The sequence below is a fragment of the Echinops telfairi genome, unplaced genomic scaffold, assembly GCF_000313985.2.
Source record: "Echinops telfairi isolate 266 unplaced genomic scaffold, ASM31398v2 ScPeMD7_70;HRSCAF=299, whole genome shotgun sequence".
Taxonomy (NCBI): Eukaryota; Metazoa; Chordata; class Mammalia; order Afrosoricida; family Tenrecidae; genus Echinops; species Echinops telfairi.
In genome coordinates this window covers 16,861,485-16,880,074 of record NW_022103968.1, presented here as the reverse complement: position 1 = coordinate 16,880,074, position 18,590 = coordinate 16,861,485, and the positions used below count along the sequence as shown (strand labels likewise).

Sequence of the window (18,590 nt, the reverse complement as noted above, 5' to 3'; positions counted from 1 at the left end):
TACAAAGGAATAATTAGGAACAAACACATAGTACAAATATGTACTCAAGTTGGCAGGACAAGAGGAGTGTTGAATCTGGTGAGAGAAAAAGAGTGTGGACAGAAGAAAAAGAAATATTTTCAATTCCCTGACCAGGAATGCCCCCAGGTAGATATTTCATTTAGCTCCATAGCTTCAAAGATTATTGGGGAAGATTGTGTTTGTGTATCAAGTCCTTCAGAGTAAAAGCTATGAAGAGATTGATATCTCCTTCTGTTCATTTCCGTTTATAGTCTTAGAACTTTACACACTGATAAATCTGGGGATTAGCTACCAGACATATATTAAACTTGGTCGGCCTGCTTTTATATCCAGTTCAAGTATCCAGTTTAAATACCCTGGGGTTATCAGTGACAGTAGGAGCTCTGGTAACTGTTAATCTCACATGCATCAATTTGAAGCCACCAGTCACTCCGAGAGACAGAAATACGAGGCTTTCTACTCTTGGAAAGATTTTCAGTCTTGGAAACCTGGAAAGGCAGTTCTATAGGACAGTTCTCTGTCCTAAAGGGTCGCTATGAGTTGGAATCGACTAGAGGGCAGTGGGTTTGGCTTTGCTCAGTTTTGTTTGTTATCAATGGCATGTAATTTTCTGAGGGCTCAGCATTTGCATGAATGACAGGATATATCTATCTTCAGCATTTGAGTTTTCTATATTGAAAGAGAAATTGGGCTTGCGTGAGTTTTTGTTTTTGTTTGCTGTTTCTGATGCCACTTTTCTCCCTGTAGCTCCGGGAAACAGATGCTAACTTGGGAAAGAGCTCCAGGATTCTGACAGGGATGTTGCGAAGGTAAGAACAAGGTAGGGATCTGTCTTCCTCTTGCTTTTCCCTTTTTTAAAGCTGGGTTTGGTTTTTTTGTTGTTGTTTGTTTTTGCATCTAGCTGGGTGTCTTACAGGCATGTGAGCTTCTGCATTTAGTAACCTTGTGTCCAGACCCTTTACAAATGATAGAGCACTGATATTAACTCTTGTTTGGACAGGGACACACACTGAGTAAATCAGATTAGCGAGCTGGGTTGAGCTAGGGGGTTACCTCCAGCTATGGGAGAAAGTAGGGGTAGACATGCAGTTGTTTCTCCACAGCCCGAGGAAGGTCCCATGGCGGGTGTAGCTGGGTTTATTTCCTCTCCTCATGGCTTCCTTCGCGGGGAGGGTGTGGGGACCTGATGTTGTCGGGAGCATGCTTGCTGTTAGCTTTGCTGGGTGTGTCCTTGTTTTTCTTTGATTTTGGAAGAGATGGGGTTTGTGGAAATGTTTCTATGTCACACATCCTTTCGGTTGATTTATAAAAAGTGGCTGTTTCATCATGTGAAATTTACACGTGCTAGCAGGGAAATATTTGTGTTTTCCATGTACAACCAACCGACCTTTGATTATGGGAAATAGTCAGAAGGGTATGACTGATTAAGAGAATGACTGTTTAAGAATCTATAGTTTGCGCTCTCGCCAGGCGTCCTCTCAGGGTGACAACGTCTTTAAACCCCGCATGGCAATCCCTGACGCACCGCCGTGATGCCCAGGGAAGACAGGGCGACCTGGAAGTCCAACTACTTCCTTAAAATAATCCAACTTTTGGATGATTATCCAAAATGCTTCATCGTGGGAGCAGACAATGTGGGCTCCAAGCAGATGCAGCAGATCCGCATGTCCCTCCGCGGGAAGGCCGTGGTCCTGATGGGCAAGAACACCATGATGCGCAGGGCCATCCGAGGGCACCTGGAGAACAACCCGGCTCTGGAAAAACTGTTGCCTCATATCCGAGGGAATGTGGGGTTTGTGTTCACCAAGGAGGACCTCACTGAGATCAGAGACATGCTGCTGGCCAACAAGGTGCCAGCTGCCGCCCGTGCTGGTGCCATCGCCCCGTGTGAGGTGACAGTGCCAGCTCAGAACACGGGCCTGGGTCCCGAGAAGACCTCCTTCTTCCAGGCTTTGGGCATCACCACGAAGATCTCCAGAGGCACCATTGAAATCCTGAGTGACGTGCAGCTGATCAAGACTGGAGACAAAGTGGGTGCCAGCGAAGCCACCCTGCTGAACATGCTGAACATCTGCCCCTTCTCCTTTGGGCTGATCATCCACTAGGTGTTTGACAATGGCAGTATCTACAACCCGGAAGTGCTTGACATCACAGAGGAAGCTCTGCACACCCGCTTCCTGGAGGGTGTCCGCAATGTTGCCAGTGTGTGCCTGCAGATTGGCTACCCAACTGTCGCCTCTGTGCCCCATTCGATCATCAATGGGTACAAGCGGGTCTTGGCTTTGTCTGTGGAGACTGAGTACAGCTTCCCACTGGCTGAAAAGGTCAAGGCTTTCTTGGCCGATCCATCTGCATTTGTGGCTGCTGCCCCTGTGGCTGCCGCCACCACTGCTGCTGCTCCTGCTGCTTCGGCCCCGGCCAAGCAAGAAGCAAAGGAGGAATCGGAAGAGTCGGACGAGGACATGGGATTTGGTCTCTTTGACTAGTCACCAAAAAGCAACCAAAGCAGCCAGCTTAATTTGTGAAACAAGGAAATAAAAAGGCTTAGTTCTCTGAGAAAAAAAAAAGAATCTATAGTTTGCAAGTTTTTGTTTATGGTTTGGAAGCCATTTTTAAATTTATGTTATATTCAACCTCGAACCGTTTTATCTGTTCAGAATCTGTCCAATCCAAAGGCTGTCAAGCTTGGCGTCCAAATTGGAGCAAAGCGTGGGAGGGTGGGAAAGGCCCCTAGGACGGCTCCGTTGACATTTTTGAAAAGGAAACCTCCCCTCCAGGTGATCAAATGCGGACAACTATTGAAAAGTAACCGCCTTTTCCCCTGAGACTGCATCTACACACCACGGGTTGCTAAACGTGGGGGTGCGGGGTGGGAGTTCTTTATGGCATGAGAACCAATCTCACATACACTCATTCCGTCCGCCAGGCTCCAGGCTGTCAGCCTGAGCTGCCTCATAGCTAAAGTTCCCAGGACGCTGCCCCCATCCAAGACTGGCCTGACTCCCCACTGCCCTGAGATCTCCTAGAAATACCGGGCCAACTCAGAACCGCACACCACCGAGTTCTCTGATTAAGAGGAACACATGATTGGCGCCAGCTAAACCCAGATCCACAGAGAAGGGGCGTGACAGTGAAAGGAACGCTTCAGTGCAGAGACAATAAAAAAGGAAAAAACTAAAGGAACGAAGGAGACCTTTGTCGGGTCCCTGGGAGGGCCCCTGCGACGCGGGCTGTAACGAATATTCTGCATACGTCTCCATTTTGTCAAATCTTATTAAAGAGTCCTCCCGCTTTACGTCATTTAAGCTGTCCAGAAATCATTCATCATTTTTAGTGCAAAAAAAAATCATGTGGTTGTTTAAATAATATCATATTAATGTGAAAGTTCAGCTGTCACTTATGGTGTGGCTTAATCAGATGTAGCATTTAGGAAAACTAGTTTACTTGGGCTCTCCGTGACTTTCAGGCTGGCAGATCCAAATCAGGATTTATGGGTTTCTAAACCAATGTGTTTCAATCCATGTTTCTGCTTGAGGTACCTCACCCTTTGGTGCAGGACACTGCCGACAGTTATTTCAACAAATAAAGCATCTCCTTGTATTGTTTGAATAAATTTGCAAGTCATTTAGAGAGGATGACGCACAAACAACTTCCACAACTTCCAGCTCCGCTTTCTGTCAGGAAACCGTGCTCACGCAGCCGCTGCTCAGGCCTTTGGAAGAAAATTCCTCTGGTGAAGTGGACTTGGGGGTCTTTGTAGGCAAGCTCAGTCAGTTACCGACCCTTCTCCTTTGGGGATGTGTCGAGTGTAGGAACAGACATTTTAAAAAATGCCCCCATTGGCCCTCACCTGGCTGAGTCTGCACTGAGTAAATTCTTAAGTCTCCCTGTGCATCTGGGTGACATGACTTTTGACCAAGCACATCTGGGACCCTTGGTGTCAGCCAAGATATTCAGGTGCTTTGAATCATTGCTGTGACCCAAATGGGCCTGTCGGAACCGAGTGCCAATCGGAGCTTTGTTTTCATGTCCACTTACCAGCCGATATGAGACACAGGTTATTTGGGGCTCAGGAAAAACGGCCAAAACATCTTGCTTACCAACCTCTCTGCTCATTCTTCCTATTTCTGGTTTTGCCCTGGAGAAGCGGTCTCCCAAGCAATGGACCCCCGGTTTGCTGACCCAGGTCTTCGATGAACTACTGCAGGGTGCTTGCTCGTGGCCTGCTCTTCCCCTCACATGACACTCTCTCCCAGCAAGTGAGGTCTCGAAAGCCAGGCTACATTTTCTCACGCTGATCCATGCTCAAGCTGCATCCCTGTGTCCTGTGTATCTGACGTAAGAAAGGCTATAGCAGTCCACCCTGTGCTCATCGGTCACCCCCACAAACGCCTAAAGATGTCAGCAATTGTTTGTGCAGTGTGGGTTAGTTACCTGCATGCACCATCCCCTACTTATTGTCATGGGGCAACCATGTGCAGCTGATCATTAGCTAAAGAGTCAAGTTTTCTGAAATATTCCAGTTACTCATGGTCTGTAATTAACAAAAAGAAAGAAAAACTGGGAGCTTGCCACTTGTAAGATGAACAGAAATGGCATTTTGACTTGCAGTGGTTAGTCGGTTGTGAAGACAAGTGGAACCCAGGTTCCGTTCCACTGGTGTCAAAGCCTGTACAAAGTCTGTATGGTCAGCTAGAAGCCTGAACAAGAGCAGCTGGGGAAAGAAAGATGAGGAATCGTTAAAGCTTAAATTTGCTTTCATATCCCAAATCAAACCACTCCTAGCCGTCAGTCAATTTCACCCCATATAAAGCCCAGCAGTCACCCCGTATCACTTACCATCCTGTTCTTTAATCTTTGTATTAACTTCAAGTGAGGTAAACTCTCTCTCCTCACTCCCCGCTCCATCCTTCCTTGCCCCATCCCTCCCTTCTATGTATTCATTTGCTCCCTGTCTACCTAATGCCGGTAGATCCTTCCTGGTGCTCCTTATGTGAATCCTCACCTTTGATCCTTACCTTCAGAGGGCACCGGTCCAGGAGGGGAGAGGAAGTGTGTGTATAAGGTTCTCTTGGAATTCCCAAAAGGATCTCCTTCTCAAGGAAGCTACAGAACATTCTGCCACTCCAACTAATCCTTATTGATCACTGTAAAGGGCAGCAGGGAAACAAGCGGGCGTGATTTCTTAAATGAAGGAAATGAGGATGGTTTATGAAATCACCACACCAGCCAGCTTTGAAAGTAGCTGAAGGATGTAGAAAGTGCTGAGACATCGCTGAGGGAGACAGGAACTGTTTTATCACACACATACCCCACCCGCCAAAAAAAAAGAGTCTTCCTATAGCTGCACTATATTACCAAAGGAAACAAAATGAAGGGGAAAATTGGTCCCTTCAAAGCTGTAAAAGTAAAACCTGACATCAGAATAGCAATATAGCTGATTTTCTGGAAAGTCATGTCTCTTCTGTCCTGACAAAGATGGAAAGCTACCTAGGGATAAACTGTTCGTTTTCTGGCAGAGGCAGGGTGTTAAATAAAGTCACAGGCAGAGTTTTAAATAAAGTCGCATTCAGATAATAATGACAGTGGTCATGAAACAGGTGACATTCATGTGGTAGCTGGACCCAAAGAAATGGATTTTTCATTGACTCTCACAAAATTTGGTTATTATAGTTGGTTGTCTGAAAGTGTCATGGAGAGACTGATGTGTGTATGTGTCTTTGTGCATTTGACTGGGCGGTTTTGAAAAAACAGCTGTTGTTGTTGTTGTTTCAAGATTCTTAGAAGAAAAATGAAACCATGATACTGTTTCTTTTTACCTCTCTAAAGAGTTAATAATTTATCAGGAAGGGTATATTTGTTTCTTTTCTTTTTTAAAAAAAATCTTTTTATTGGGGGTTCGTACAACTCTTATCACAATCCATCCATCCATCCATTGTGTCGAGTACGTTTGTACATTTGTTGCCATCATTATTCTCAAAATATTTCTTTCTACTTGAGCCCTTCATATAAGCTCCTCATTTTTTTACCCTCCCTCCCTCATGAACCCTTGATAATTTATAAATTTCTTTTTCATGTCTTACACTGTTTCTTTATGTGTTTCTTAAAGTATCTGAATGATTTCTCCGGAGCATAGCAAAATTATACATACCTTGAGTGGTCCGTTAGCATAAACTTGAAGAAAATGTTACTTAAAAGTGTTGAAAAGCAAGGCTATTACTCTGACGACTAAGGTGGTGGGCCCCGGCCATGGTCTTATCAATAGTCTCATATGCATGTGAGAGTTGGACCTTAAATAAGTAAAACCAAAGAATAACCGATGCATTTGCCGGCAAAGACTATGGAAAGCACCACAGACTGCCAAAAGAACCAACACATCGTCTTGGAAGAACAGCCACCATGCTTCTGGGAAGTACGTAGGTGAGACTCCATCTCATGGACAGGTGGTCAGGAGAGGCCAGTCCCTGGAAAGGACATCATGCTTGGTAAAATAGAGGGGCAGCGAAAAAGAGGAAGCCCTTTGACAAACCGTCTTAATACCATGCCTGCAACAACGGGTTCAGCCCTAAGAACAGGACTGGCAGTGTTTCGGGCTGTTACATCTAAGGTGGCTAGGAGTCGGAACCGACTCGGCACCTAAAGCAGTAACATGTGTTGGTGAAATTGGTGGTTTAGTGGTTTACGTACCTATCAGGCTGCTAACTACACGGTGGGTGTTTTGAACCTATCAGTCTCTCCTCCGGAGAAAGAGAAGGCTGTCTGCTCCCATAAAGGTTTAGAGCGTCAGACACTCAAAGGGGCAGTTCTGCTCAGTCCTACACTGTCACTATGGGTCAGAGTCAACTGGCTGGCAGTGAGTTTGAGTTTTTAAAGTATTATTGGAAAATGATTATAAAAATAAATTATGTATATAGCATTTGAAAGATTTTCCCCTGTGAGATCTCTGTATTAAATAATTCCTTCTTTCTCCACCTTACAATTTGCCTCATTTCCAAAATTTTTTTAAAGGTGTTTCCTTTAAATAAGTGGCTTGGGTTTAGTCTAGCACACACATAGGCTAGTAATTTCTTTAGCATGAACTACAGAGAGATCTTTTGTAATTAATCTATAATGTAAAAGAAGCCAAAGGTATAAAATGCAGTTGAGCCTGTGAGCACTATTCTTAGCCTAACAATATTATTTAATCTGTATATTTTGGTTGGAGCTACTTCTGAGTCGGTCTGGGCCTGCCATTGCTGCCTGTCATTGCTATCACACATTAGATTGTAAAGATGGTCTCGTTCCTTTGGTGAATGATGGGTAAAACATCTGGAAAACTTAAATGTACAAATTGATTCCTAAAGGTACCAAGCAAAACCATATCCATTGCCAGTGAGTCCATCCCAACTCCTGGGCACCCTACAGGACAGGGTACAACTGTCCCCAAAGATTTCTGAAGCTCTGTAATCTTTATGGAAGCAGACTGCTACATCTTTTTTCCCAAGGAGCAGCTGGTGGGTTCGAACTGATGACCTTTCAAATAGCCCTGGGATTTAACCACTGTGCTACAATCCTCTCTTTAGGGTAGGCATACTACAAAGAACAACATTAGGCTGAAGGTTCCAGAAATATACATATTTTAATAAGCAGGACTATTCTCCAAGAATCATCCCACAAGTGCATGTTTTTTTTAATTTCTTTTTAAAACATGTACATTTTTCATGTTGTGCATGAAGCAGTTTGTTATATTCTAACTGTTCTTGTTACAATGTCTGAGGGATTCCAGGGAGCAGAGGTTTTCAGCGTGGGGAGGAGATGTCCTTGAGGGTTTACTCTGTTTCTGTGCACGGAGAAGGATCTTGTCTCAGACGCGGACTTTTCCACTGCTGTGCATTTCCGTGGCCCGCATTCCTCTTGGGGCTGCTTGGCTAGTGGTGATCCATCTGGCTGAGCGCGGACCCCTGACCTGAAGTCAGAGGAGCGCATTCCCAGGCTCGAAGGCACACTTCAGCTTTTCAGCACGGTGTCCGCTCTCAGAAACAAATGGCAGAAGTTGCTGCAGACTGGGGAAATAACGAATTTGGGATCTGAGCCAGAGTCCCATGGTCTAAAGAGAAGAATGTTTAATTCTTGGTCCCTTTTATGTGAGTCCATTTATCACTGTGTACTTGAATTGTTGCCTTTGTCCTATTCCTCCGTCCAGGCTGCTATGGGTGATATCAAAGAATAGCTTTGCATTTCCATGCACATGTAGGTCTTTAATGACATCCTGTGCCTTTAAGTATAGAGTCCTGATCTTGCATCAGGCATGTGAATTCAGCATCTAACGTTATGTGTCAAAGACAGCTAGACCAGCTGCATAGATTAAGCCCTAGACCATAGATTCCCAAGTGTATTTGGGCTATGGTCCCATTTTCAGGAGAAAAAAATACGTGCTCAGCACCCCATCCTGGCAATGAAAAACATTTGTACTATAGCCCATAATCCAGGATAAAGTGTAGGTATCTGCTTTTGCAACCCTTCCCCCAAGACCATTCCAGCACCTCACCAAGGGGCGGCAGTATCGTGAGACACATTGCTCTAGACCATAGGCATTGCACATTATCTTGTGAAGGAAGAAGCATTAATATCCCCCTTTTACAGATGAGAGTAGCTATGAACAGATTATTTTCTACTTTGAATGATATATGGCTACCACATGTTTTCGGTAATGGGAATTCAAGGAGAGAAAATATTTGGTGGGGGGGAGTAATTGAATATTAATAAAATTATGTGGGACCTATATGTCCCAAGTAGACTCTGGTGATAGGATTGATGGGGTAAGGTTTGTTTCTTCAGATTCACGCTGTTAAACATATCCTTGTCAGTGGCAGCTTCCTAAGAAAACCTGAGAGGCCGAAAACATTGGTAGGTAACACATTTCCCACAGGTCACAAAACTCTGTGGAATTAGGTGATAGGAAGAAGAATTAGGATATGAATTGAGCTTATTCTTTTGAATGCAGTACAGCAGAGTTCCCAGGTGCCCGTCTGTGGGTCGGTGCCCATTTTTACTAGCTAATGAAAGAGCTCTGGTGATTTAGTGAGCTTTGAGCTATTAAGCTCTGGGTCAAGAGTTTGAAACCACCAGCCACCCTGGGGGAGAAAGATGGGGCTTTCCACTCCCGTAAAGAGTTACCGTCAAAAAAAAAAAAAGAGTTACCGTCTCGGATACCCACAGGAGTAGTTCTACTCTGCCATATAGGGTCGCTGTAAATCAGCATAGACCCAATGAGTTGGGGTTTTTCTTAAATGATGGAATGGAGGAACCTTGGTGGATTACACATTGAGACCTTGAGCTGCTTAAAAGCAAGATCAATGGTTCAAACCCACCAGCTGCTTCATAGGAAGAAGATGAGGCTTTCCTCTCCTGTAAAGATTTACACCCTCTGACACCCACAGGGGCAGTTCACTCTGTCCAGTAGGGTCATTCTGAGTTGTAATCTTCTCAGTGGCAGTGCGTTTTTAGGAATGATTGAAGAAGGACAAATGGGTGAGCTTTTCATTATACTAATTGTTAGGGTCTCTGTGTTGTGAATCTGGTTTTGTTTTTCTCTGTGAAATAATTGTGGTAGTAAGTAATTTCCCTAAAATAGCCCATTGTTTTTGCAGTTAAGAAAATAAATACTTGGAAATACTAAACATTAGCAATCATATGCCAGTTCCCATGCACCCAACACTCTCTCCCCCACATTTTACTGGTCTGGCAATGTCAGGGTTTTCAAAACCTTATACTATACTTAAGTGTGTCCTCTATTAACATAAGGCTGTTACAAAATCAAACCAAACCAAAAACAAAACAGCAATATGCATGATGTCCTTCTCAGGGGGATCTGTAATTTCCCTTAACTTCAGTGCCTGACAACATTCATTGTTAGGACATCTTTTTTTCCATAGTTACTTCTGTGTCACCTGGAGGATTAGCCTCTGTTCTTCAAAATTCCTGCATCTGCACACAGAGCCACGCCCTAGTGGGCCGCTGGTAGGCTCCTGGACTGTGTTCTCTCTGTCCCTTTCTAACAATTAACCATTGGTAAGAGCCTGGTATCTCTGTGCTCAGTTTCCTCATCTGTGGAAACAGAGATGGCGCGAGACCTTACCTCATGCCTCTGTCTGAGGATTAGCTGAGCGGAGACAGGGAGAGCCCACGCAGCAGGCTGGGATGTGGTCGAGCTCGAAGACAGGTTGAGCAGTCATGTCCTCATCCTGGGCATCACGACGGTAAAAAGCCTGGGAGTGAAGACCAAAACAGAATGGACAGTAATGGTTATTTAGGTTGATTGATTCTAAATTGATGGGAAGAAAAATATATATATATATTTTTTCTCTTTCCACTCTGAGATTTCCTTAGTCATGTTTAGTGTGTGTGATTAAGAATTGATCATAATAAAATGCCCTTATCCACTTCTTATGCTCCCACCTTTATAATGATTCTCCCCCACTCCCCATCCCCCCTCCAATGACCCTTACTCAGTAGTGTTTCCATCTAACATCTATCCATCTTCAGATTCAGGAATCCTCCAAATTCAGACTTCATTTATCTCACCAGGACCCTGTAGGAAAAGAGACCTTTTTTTAAAAAATCATTTTACTGGGAGCTCTTATGGATATTATAACAATCCATAATTCAGTTAGATCAAGCATAATTGTACAATTACTAGGACCATCATTTCCAAAACACTTTCTTTCTTCTCAAACTCTTTGATATCAGCTCCTCTTTATCCCCACCCTCCCCTCCCCTACCCCCCAGGAACCATTAATCTCATATTATAAATAGTTATTATTATCATTATTTTGCCATAACTTATACCAGGGGTCCTCACACTTTTTAAACAGGGGGCCAGTTCACTGTTCCTCAGACCCGTTGGAGGGCCGGACTATACTTAAAAAAAAAAGCTATGAACAAATTCCTATGCACACTGCACATATCTTATTTTGAATAAAAAAAACACCCAGCGGGCCAGATAAATGTCCTCGGTGGGCCGCATGTGGCCCACAGGCCATAGTTTGAGGACGCCTAGCTTATACCATCTACTGTATCTGTTCCCCTACAATTCTATTATTCGTTCCCCTCATGTGAGGGATCTTTGCTATCGGTTCCTCCCCTCACCCTCTCTTCCCATACCCCCAGGGAATCATTGCTCCCATTACTATTTCTGACGGGTTTATCTATCTTGGATTTCATGCTTCAAATGATCTTCATTATACAAATTAATATTTACAGGTCTAACAAACTTAATGAGGTAAAACTGGGACCATAATAGTAAGGGGAGGAAATATTAAAGAACTAGAATATAGCATGTGGTTCATCAGTGCTATACTGCATCTGGGATCTATCTTCCCTCCCATATGGCCCTTATTTGAAGGACTGTCCAATTATCTTACAGGTGGATTTTGGGTCTCCACTTTGTCTACACTTCTTCAAGTCAATTTGATTGCTTGTTTTTGAACTTCTGATGCCTGATCCCATTGACACCTCATGATTACACAGGCTTTCTTGCTTCCCTGCTAGATGACCGCTTGTTTGACTACAAGCCTTTAAGACCCCAGACGCTATATCTTTTGATAGCCAGGCACCATCAGCTTTCTTCACCACATCTGCTTATGCACCCATTTGTCTTCAGAGCTCATGTCGGGAAGGTGAACCTCATACATTGCCACAATATTAGAACAACCCATTCTTATACTGAGGTAAGATTTAAATAGAGGCCCAAAGTCCATCTGCTTCCTTGTTTATACACACACACACACACACACACACATACACACACATATACATTGACTAATACACCTATATTTATATATATACATATGTACATATCTATATTTATACTTATTTATAGATATGACTATTACTTTCTAGTTCTTTCCTTATTTTCTTTTCTCCTGCTCTGCTATATGTTTATCTATTGGTCACCTCTCAGTTATTCCTCTTGGATACGTTTCAATTGATCAGACACGATCCTGAATGCTACACCCCTTTCCCCGTCGATTTTATATCCCTTGCTATTCCTCTGTCCCTGTCATTATCGGATCCTTGCTCCCCTCCCCATACCTCTTCCTCTCCTGTGCCCCCTCCCTGCTCCCAAACCTTCAGTCCCATTGCTGTTTCCTTGGCATTGCTTATCCTGCCTATCTTATTTAGATAGACACCAAAAGAGCAAAGGAGAGAGAGAGAGACCACACAAGTACTTCCGAGTCTACTGTTGTCCTGGCCCAGAGCTGATGAGTAGCCCTCTGTTCAGTAGCTAGCAGACCCTGTTGTAATCCATCAGTCCAATCCCCTTTCGTTCAGGGATCCAGAAAAGGGACTTCTGGTTAGTCTCTGTGCTGCTTCTCTCCTCCTTTTGTTCTTCTAAGCATCATTGGGCACCTTACCTTCCAAATGACAGAGCTAGGGCCGTTTCGTCCCTGCTTAGAAACCTCCATGGTCCCCCATCCTCTTGAGTCTAATCCCCAAGACCTCCTAGTGAACTTTCTAGCCTTTCCTCTACGTCTTCCTTCACGGACACAGTGTCTATGGCAAATGTCACTGCCCATCACCAAAATCCAGCTCGCGCTCTCCCCCTCCTCTCTGCCTTTCCTGTTCCTGACACCTCCACCTGGAAAGTTTTCCTTTTCCTCCCAGCATTCGTCAGTCACCTCTAGGATACCCATGGCAGAAATCCAGTTCAAAATGGCTACTAGTAGAAACAGGAACTCCGCGCTTCATGTAGCTAGATAATCCAAAGACAGAAGTGACTTCTCTCACAGGCCGTCGGGTCTACCTCTTGCTGTCTCCATCCCTCAGGGTTCTCCTTGCGGAGACAACACTTCACCAAACTTGAGCCAATTCTCATCCACCACTGAATACAGCGATTTTGCCGTCATAGGAGTTCCAACAGAACTCCTGGCCTGAAGGCCTGCTGGTTCTGATTGGTTCTGATTAGGTAACTTCTCCTCCTAGCAGGATCTGATGTTGCAGACCCGGAAGACATATTCACACAGCACCAGGGGTGCATCCCTCAGGAGAATCCCGAGCTTTTCACCTGAAGGGATAAGATGCGAAGTGAGCCAGGATGACAGGCACTCCCTCTGGCATGTCCCAGTTGAACTGCTGTCTTTGCTCTGTCTCAGGCCAGGTGCCTCTGCCGCCCGCAGCGCTGCAGCAATCTCCGACCTGTCTTGAATCCTAGCGACTTGTGCTTCTCACCAGCCGGGGAAATCTCCCCCTTTGCATCATGTAGATTACCGTCATTAGCAAGGGGGCCATCATGTTTTCCTAAACATTCATCCATCTCCGACCTCATCCCAAAAAGGACGTCATGCACCGCCCCTCCTTGCTGTGCAACCAGCTGAAATGAAGAGACGAGGAAATTGGAGCGAAAAGAAAATAAAGCCAGCGGGTGACTTGAATGCCTCCCTAAGTACAGCCTTTCACAAGCTCGTGCACAGACACGCCCAGCTCCGAACAAACTCACTGCGCCGGCGCCTAGCCACCCTACAGGGCAGCGAGGAACTGCCCCTGGGAGTTTCCGAGACTAACGCTTCACAAGAGTAGAAAGCCCCATCTTTCTCCTGAGACGCGATTGGTGGCTCTGCACTGCTGCCCTTTCGGATCACAGCCCAACATGTAACCGTGACGCACCGGAGCTCGAACACAGCTGCAAAGGCAGGTTGAAAATGCCTTGACTGGAATCAAAGTGGAGACATTATCTCGATTCCAGAACTCACAGTGCTTTATAAAGTCAAAAGTAAGCTGTCGTTCTGGTCCAGGAGGCAAGTGGGCTGTTAACTCCAGAGTGGGCAGTGCAGAGCCACCAGACAACTCTGCCGAAGAGGAGGCCGCCTGCTCCTGTCATGATATACAGGTAGTAGGAGCTCGCGTAGTCGGATTGGATTCAGGCCAGTGGGCTTTGGCATAGGCCACACATGGCCTTTCTCACTGCTGAGGCGGACCCTTGATACAGTGGTCCCAGGAGCTATCCATTTAACTGACTCTCCTGCCCATCTGCAGGTCAAACCCCACTTCCTCTTGCTGCTGAGCTGCTTGTGGCCAGGCGCCTCAGGTGAGCATGAGGTCTTCTTAACCATGGTACAGGCCTGGTCAATGGACGCTTTTTGGAAGAAGAGCCCAGACTAGTCTCCAAGTTCACGTGGGTTTCATCGAGTTAAAACCCTGTGGGTATTTATGCAGTGCACTTTGGCTCCCTGCAAGCGTGCTCCCTGGAAGATAAAATAAGTAACTTCACCATAATAGAGTATTTGCGTCCATTCTTTCATCACAATAGGAAGGCATCTTATGTTTTCCTGGACTGGGAGGTACAATTTGACCTAATTCTTGAATTACCTTTCTCTCATGGTTTTCCTTTTTCTCCCTAGGACACATGTCATTCTTTAATGCAGTGGAAAGTATGAAGGGGGCACTTTACCTTCACCATCAATGCCTCCTTTGAATGCAGCCTTGAGCTGTTAACTCAAAGCAAGGAGCCCTGGGCCTTCCTTATAAACAAGTAATGGAGCCCTCGGCCCCCCTTGTAAATGGCTATTTATTAACATATACCATCACCAAACAGCGTTTTACAATCCCAGGCCCCCGCACCATTACACCACTGTCTGCACCATTGTACACTGAGGGAAGCCTTTGACCATGTGTTTCATTGAATGCTAGAGGCAGTGAACAATATCTGAACTTTATAAATCGAATGTCTGGGCGGTTTCCTTCACAAACCTCCCCCTTCTACCTCAGTTGCCGCTGCTGCCGCCTCCACCACTGCCATGGCCACCGGCACCACCATATATATACACGCCTTCACCACTGCCATGGCCACCGGCACCACCATATATATATATAATTTTTTTTTTTAGGGGGGGGCGGGTCCTGACCGCTCACATTGTAAATTGGCATATTCACACATCGGTTCTCAATTTTAAAAGGCTCGTGTGTTATGAGACGGGACAGAGCAGGCTCAGTAATAGCGCATGCACAGTGCAGGTGGTCGCGCTGACTGCCACTGGGATCAAAAGTCACACAACTGAATCTTTGGGAAGTGCAGTCAGGGACGGAGACAAGGCGAGGCTTATCTGCACACACAAGAACGAGTTTCAGATATACATCACCAACGCATGAGGACAAGAGGGGTGTCTCATCTTGGAGGGGAGAAAGCCTTCTACGGCCGACAGTTCTGAGGACATCTGAAATATGTGGCTTGTTTGTTTGTTTGTTTTCTGTGAAGTTAGTTATTTATTTGGTGACCGAACAACAAACTCACTGCCATCAAGTCGGTGCCGACCCACAGCTCCCTCTAGGACAGGGTAGAGCTGCCCCAGTGGATTTCCGAGGTGGTAACTCTTTGTGGGAATAGGAAGCTGAGCGGCTGGTGGTTTCCAACTGCTGACCTGGTAGTTAGCAGCCCAGCGCTTAACCACCAAGCCACCAGGGTTCTTTGGTGCTAGCCCCAAATCACCTAAGAATTTTTTTAAGGCACCTTTGGGGCAAGCAATGGTTATTCTTATTGGTTGCAATTTATTTTTCAGCAGCATTTTAAGGACAGACTCCTATTTATACCACGCAAGCAGTTTTGTATGCTGTAAACAACGTAAGTGCTTGGGAATTGTGCTTTCCCAGCAATGTTTTCTAAGGAACCCATAATAAGAAACAACTGTGTATATCTTGAGAATTTGTCATCTAGGTGTTAAGAAAGAATTCTTTGCTTTCCTTTAGGAAAAAAAACACTGTATTTTTTTTTAAGGAAACATTCAACATCCACATGTCTAATTAAAATATTGTTTCAGTGGTACGTGTTGCCACCTTGCTCATCGGAAGTGTGGTTGTTTTCCACTGTCTCTGACATACTTGGGCAAGATAGAAGCTCAACTGACATGTGGCACCTCATTTATAAAAACAGTTTACAGCCCCACAATCCTTTTTGGGAAGACTTGTGACTCTTTCAGCAGTGTGACATGAAAAACTTTGAAACTCAAGTGTGGCTCTCAGTGAGGAAAATGCCAGAAAGGACCACTTCACCCCAGTTTTTAAAAGCCGGTTGAGAAGCCTTGGTATGAACACCGAACCGAACCCTCGTGTCATGAACAATCGCGGTATGTAGGCGAGACCCACGTGCCTGCCGCATCCTCCTTGTCTTCTCGTGGCGGCTTCGTGGGTCACGGTGAAGGGGACAAACACCCACGTGGTTCAATCCCAAAGCAATTGCAGGCGCTTGAAGCTGCCCCAGTGCGTTCATGAACCCGCACTCTCTCGCTCAAGCCCGGAGTTGAGTCCCTGTCCTGGAATTGGCTTCCGAGTGTCTCTGAACTTGTGGAGAGACCTGAACTTCATTGTGTGTATGTCCAGATAAGGACTTTTCTGGGAATTTTCCAGGAACTGTTGTACTAACAGCTGATAAAACTCTCAAAAGAGTGTAACAACCAACCACAACTTAAGTACACAGCTAACTATTCTTGAATCCTTTGCCATGTCCAAACTAAATACATTTTCATTACTTTTATATGCTGGCTCATTGAAAGCGTATTATCCTACCACCACCCCCCTCCCCAGTGAAAATCTATTTTGAATTTGTCAGCAAAGCTCAATTAGAAATTGAGAATGCAGGGATTCCTTCTTTGGGTAATCAAACTATTGATCAAAATATGGCCTAAAAACCCTAGCAGTTCATGTGCATATAGTGCTTTGTGCTTCATAAGACACAGCCACATACATTATTTTATTTAACGTAATCTGAAGAACTCTATTACATCAGTGTCATTATTATGCTATAGTTATCTCATGTTAAACATCACTGAGACCTGCAAAAGTTGAACCTTGCCCCAGGTCCTTCCACCAAGATGAGGCAAAACTGGGACCAGTCCTCTCATCTTCGCACAGAGACGGTGCGGAGCTGTATCCTGGCAGTGACAGGTAGCAGCAGCAGCATTTTCAACAGCAGATGTTTGATGTCTGCTCAGTTCACGGGAAGATGTTAGGCATTGGAGAGTCACTGAATTAAAAACTCTACTCACAGGTACCTTGAACTCCAATACGGCAGTGTGGGCTCACCCATTTTAAGAAGCACACGCATGTAGTAACGCATGCTGAGTGGAAAGGGAGGGGTCAGTGCTGTAGAAGATTAGAAGAAGGACTGCCTAGGGCCTGAGTGGGCAGCTGAGATGGCACAGAGGGAGTGGCAGTTGGCCAGGCCTGGCAGTTACTGCCCCATAGATCACCGACATATGGCACGTGCTGTTCCCTTTTGCGTGTAGACTTCAAGGCAGTAGTTCTCAGAAGCAGGATATCAGAACTTCAGCTTCATTTCATCTTAGATCTGTTCCTTAGATAGGAGCTTATTCTTGGGGGGGGGTGATCTTTTTTTTTTTTAATTCTGACAGTTTAAGATATTCTCCAAGCAAATAATAAAGGCTTGAGGATACCAAAACAGTTTGTAACTACGAAATATTATGGAAAACGTTTTCAACCAGTGTGATCCCGTTTTAAGAAGATAGTGAGAATGTTTGTATACTTGACTAAAATTACATATCTATAATACTTACTAGCCTTTGAAATTATACTGCGATCGACTATCCATAGTCCTATGTGACACATGAGTGGACACAAAAACATGCATCATTTTGTTGTGGCATATTATGCGTGTGGTAGGTATATCACTTTTTAAAATATTTAATTTTTTCATATATTCCAAATAATTATTTTTCCCCAGATGGGCTTATAGAAATGTATCTAGTAGAGAATTTGCCCAGCCAATAAAGAAAGCATCCATTTTTCTATTCTGTACACATGATCTGAAGCCATAGCCTTTTCGGTCTTTTAATCTGTTTGTTCAAGGCCAAGCTATTTATATGGATAATTTTTGTTAAGCTTTTGAATAAAGAAAAAAGACCATTTTATTTATTCACTGGGGTTTTTATATGCCTTGACATTGCATAGATAAAGTATTTCAAGCTCATGGATCAGGAGGAGATAAAAGGTCCCTTATTTTATAAGGCTTTATGTAAGCTTTTCAAATGTTCGGTTTTCACATTGCTAGAATTTTTAAAATAAAACATCTTTTTCTTTTCTTTCTTTTTAACTACTATCCTTGGAGTTTGATGTGGGCAATCTCTTTTTCCCCTTTCCTGAATTAAATGTTCGATTAATGTATGTTCAAGATGGTGTCGATTGTGTGTTACCTCTGGATTTTCCTCAGGTTCACTGCCGAGCCATTGATGTACCAGCCTTCCCTTTCAGTGAGGAGGCACTAGTTAATATGCCTGGGAGCAGGAAGCCCAGACGCCAGATCTCAGAGACAGAGAGTCAAAGGTATAACTTGATTTGGCAACAACCGGTGTCAATGTGAAATATCACTGTCCTCCCTCCCCCTCAGAACTGTTTCTCAGCCCGCTGGGCTAAGGAGAAGAGGCACTTTTGAACTCCAGGGCAACTGGACGTGGACCAGATTCTGGATGAACATTAGCTGCTGTTAGCTCTTCCGTGTCAGGGCCACAAAACAGCTTCCTCTGGCTGGAGCATTCCCAAGCTATCCCAGCCATCAGACAGGTGGGGAATAAATATTGTAGAAT

The 18,590-nt window shown here is 44.7% G+C and overlaps 2 protein-coding genes across 5 annotated transcripts in view; both read left to right on the top strand.

The window, feature by feature from the left end:
- The window catches only part of VTI1A (vesicle transport through interaction with t-SNAREs 1A), a 400,746-nt gene that overhangs the window by 240,266 nt on the left and 141,890 nt on the right, over window positions 1-18,590 (top strand). For 2 of the 4 annotated variants that reach the window (XM_004700923.2, XM_004700922.2), the window contains one exon: window positions 769-830. In XM_004700923.2, the coding sequence (XP_004700980.2) occupies window positions 769-830 (62 nt within the window). Of the gene's footprint in view, window positions 1-768; window positions 842-18,590 lie in introns of all 4 variants that reach the window. The other 2 variants (XM_045291213.1, XM_045291215.1) reach the window with 1 other exon arrangement.
- On the top strand, window positions 1,499-2,577 carry LOC101642224 (60S acidic ribosomal protein P0-like). The gene is given in 1 exon segment (XM_045291212.1): window positions 1,499-2,577. A coding segment is annotated over 1 exon segment (954 nt). The 5' UTR covers window positions 1,499-1,553; the 3' UTR covers window positions 2,508-2,577.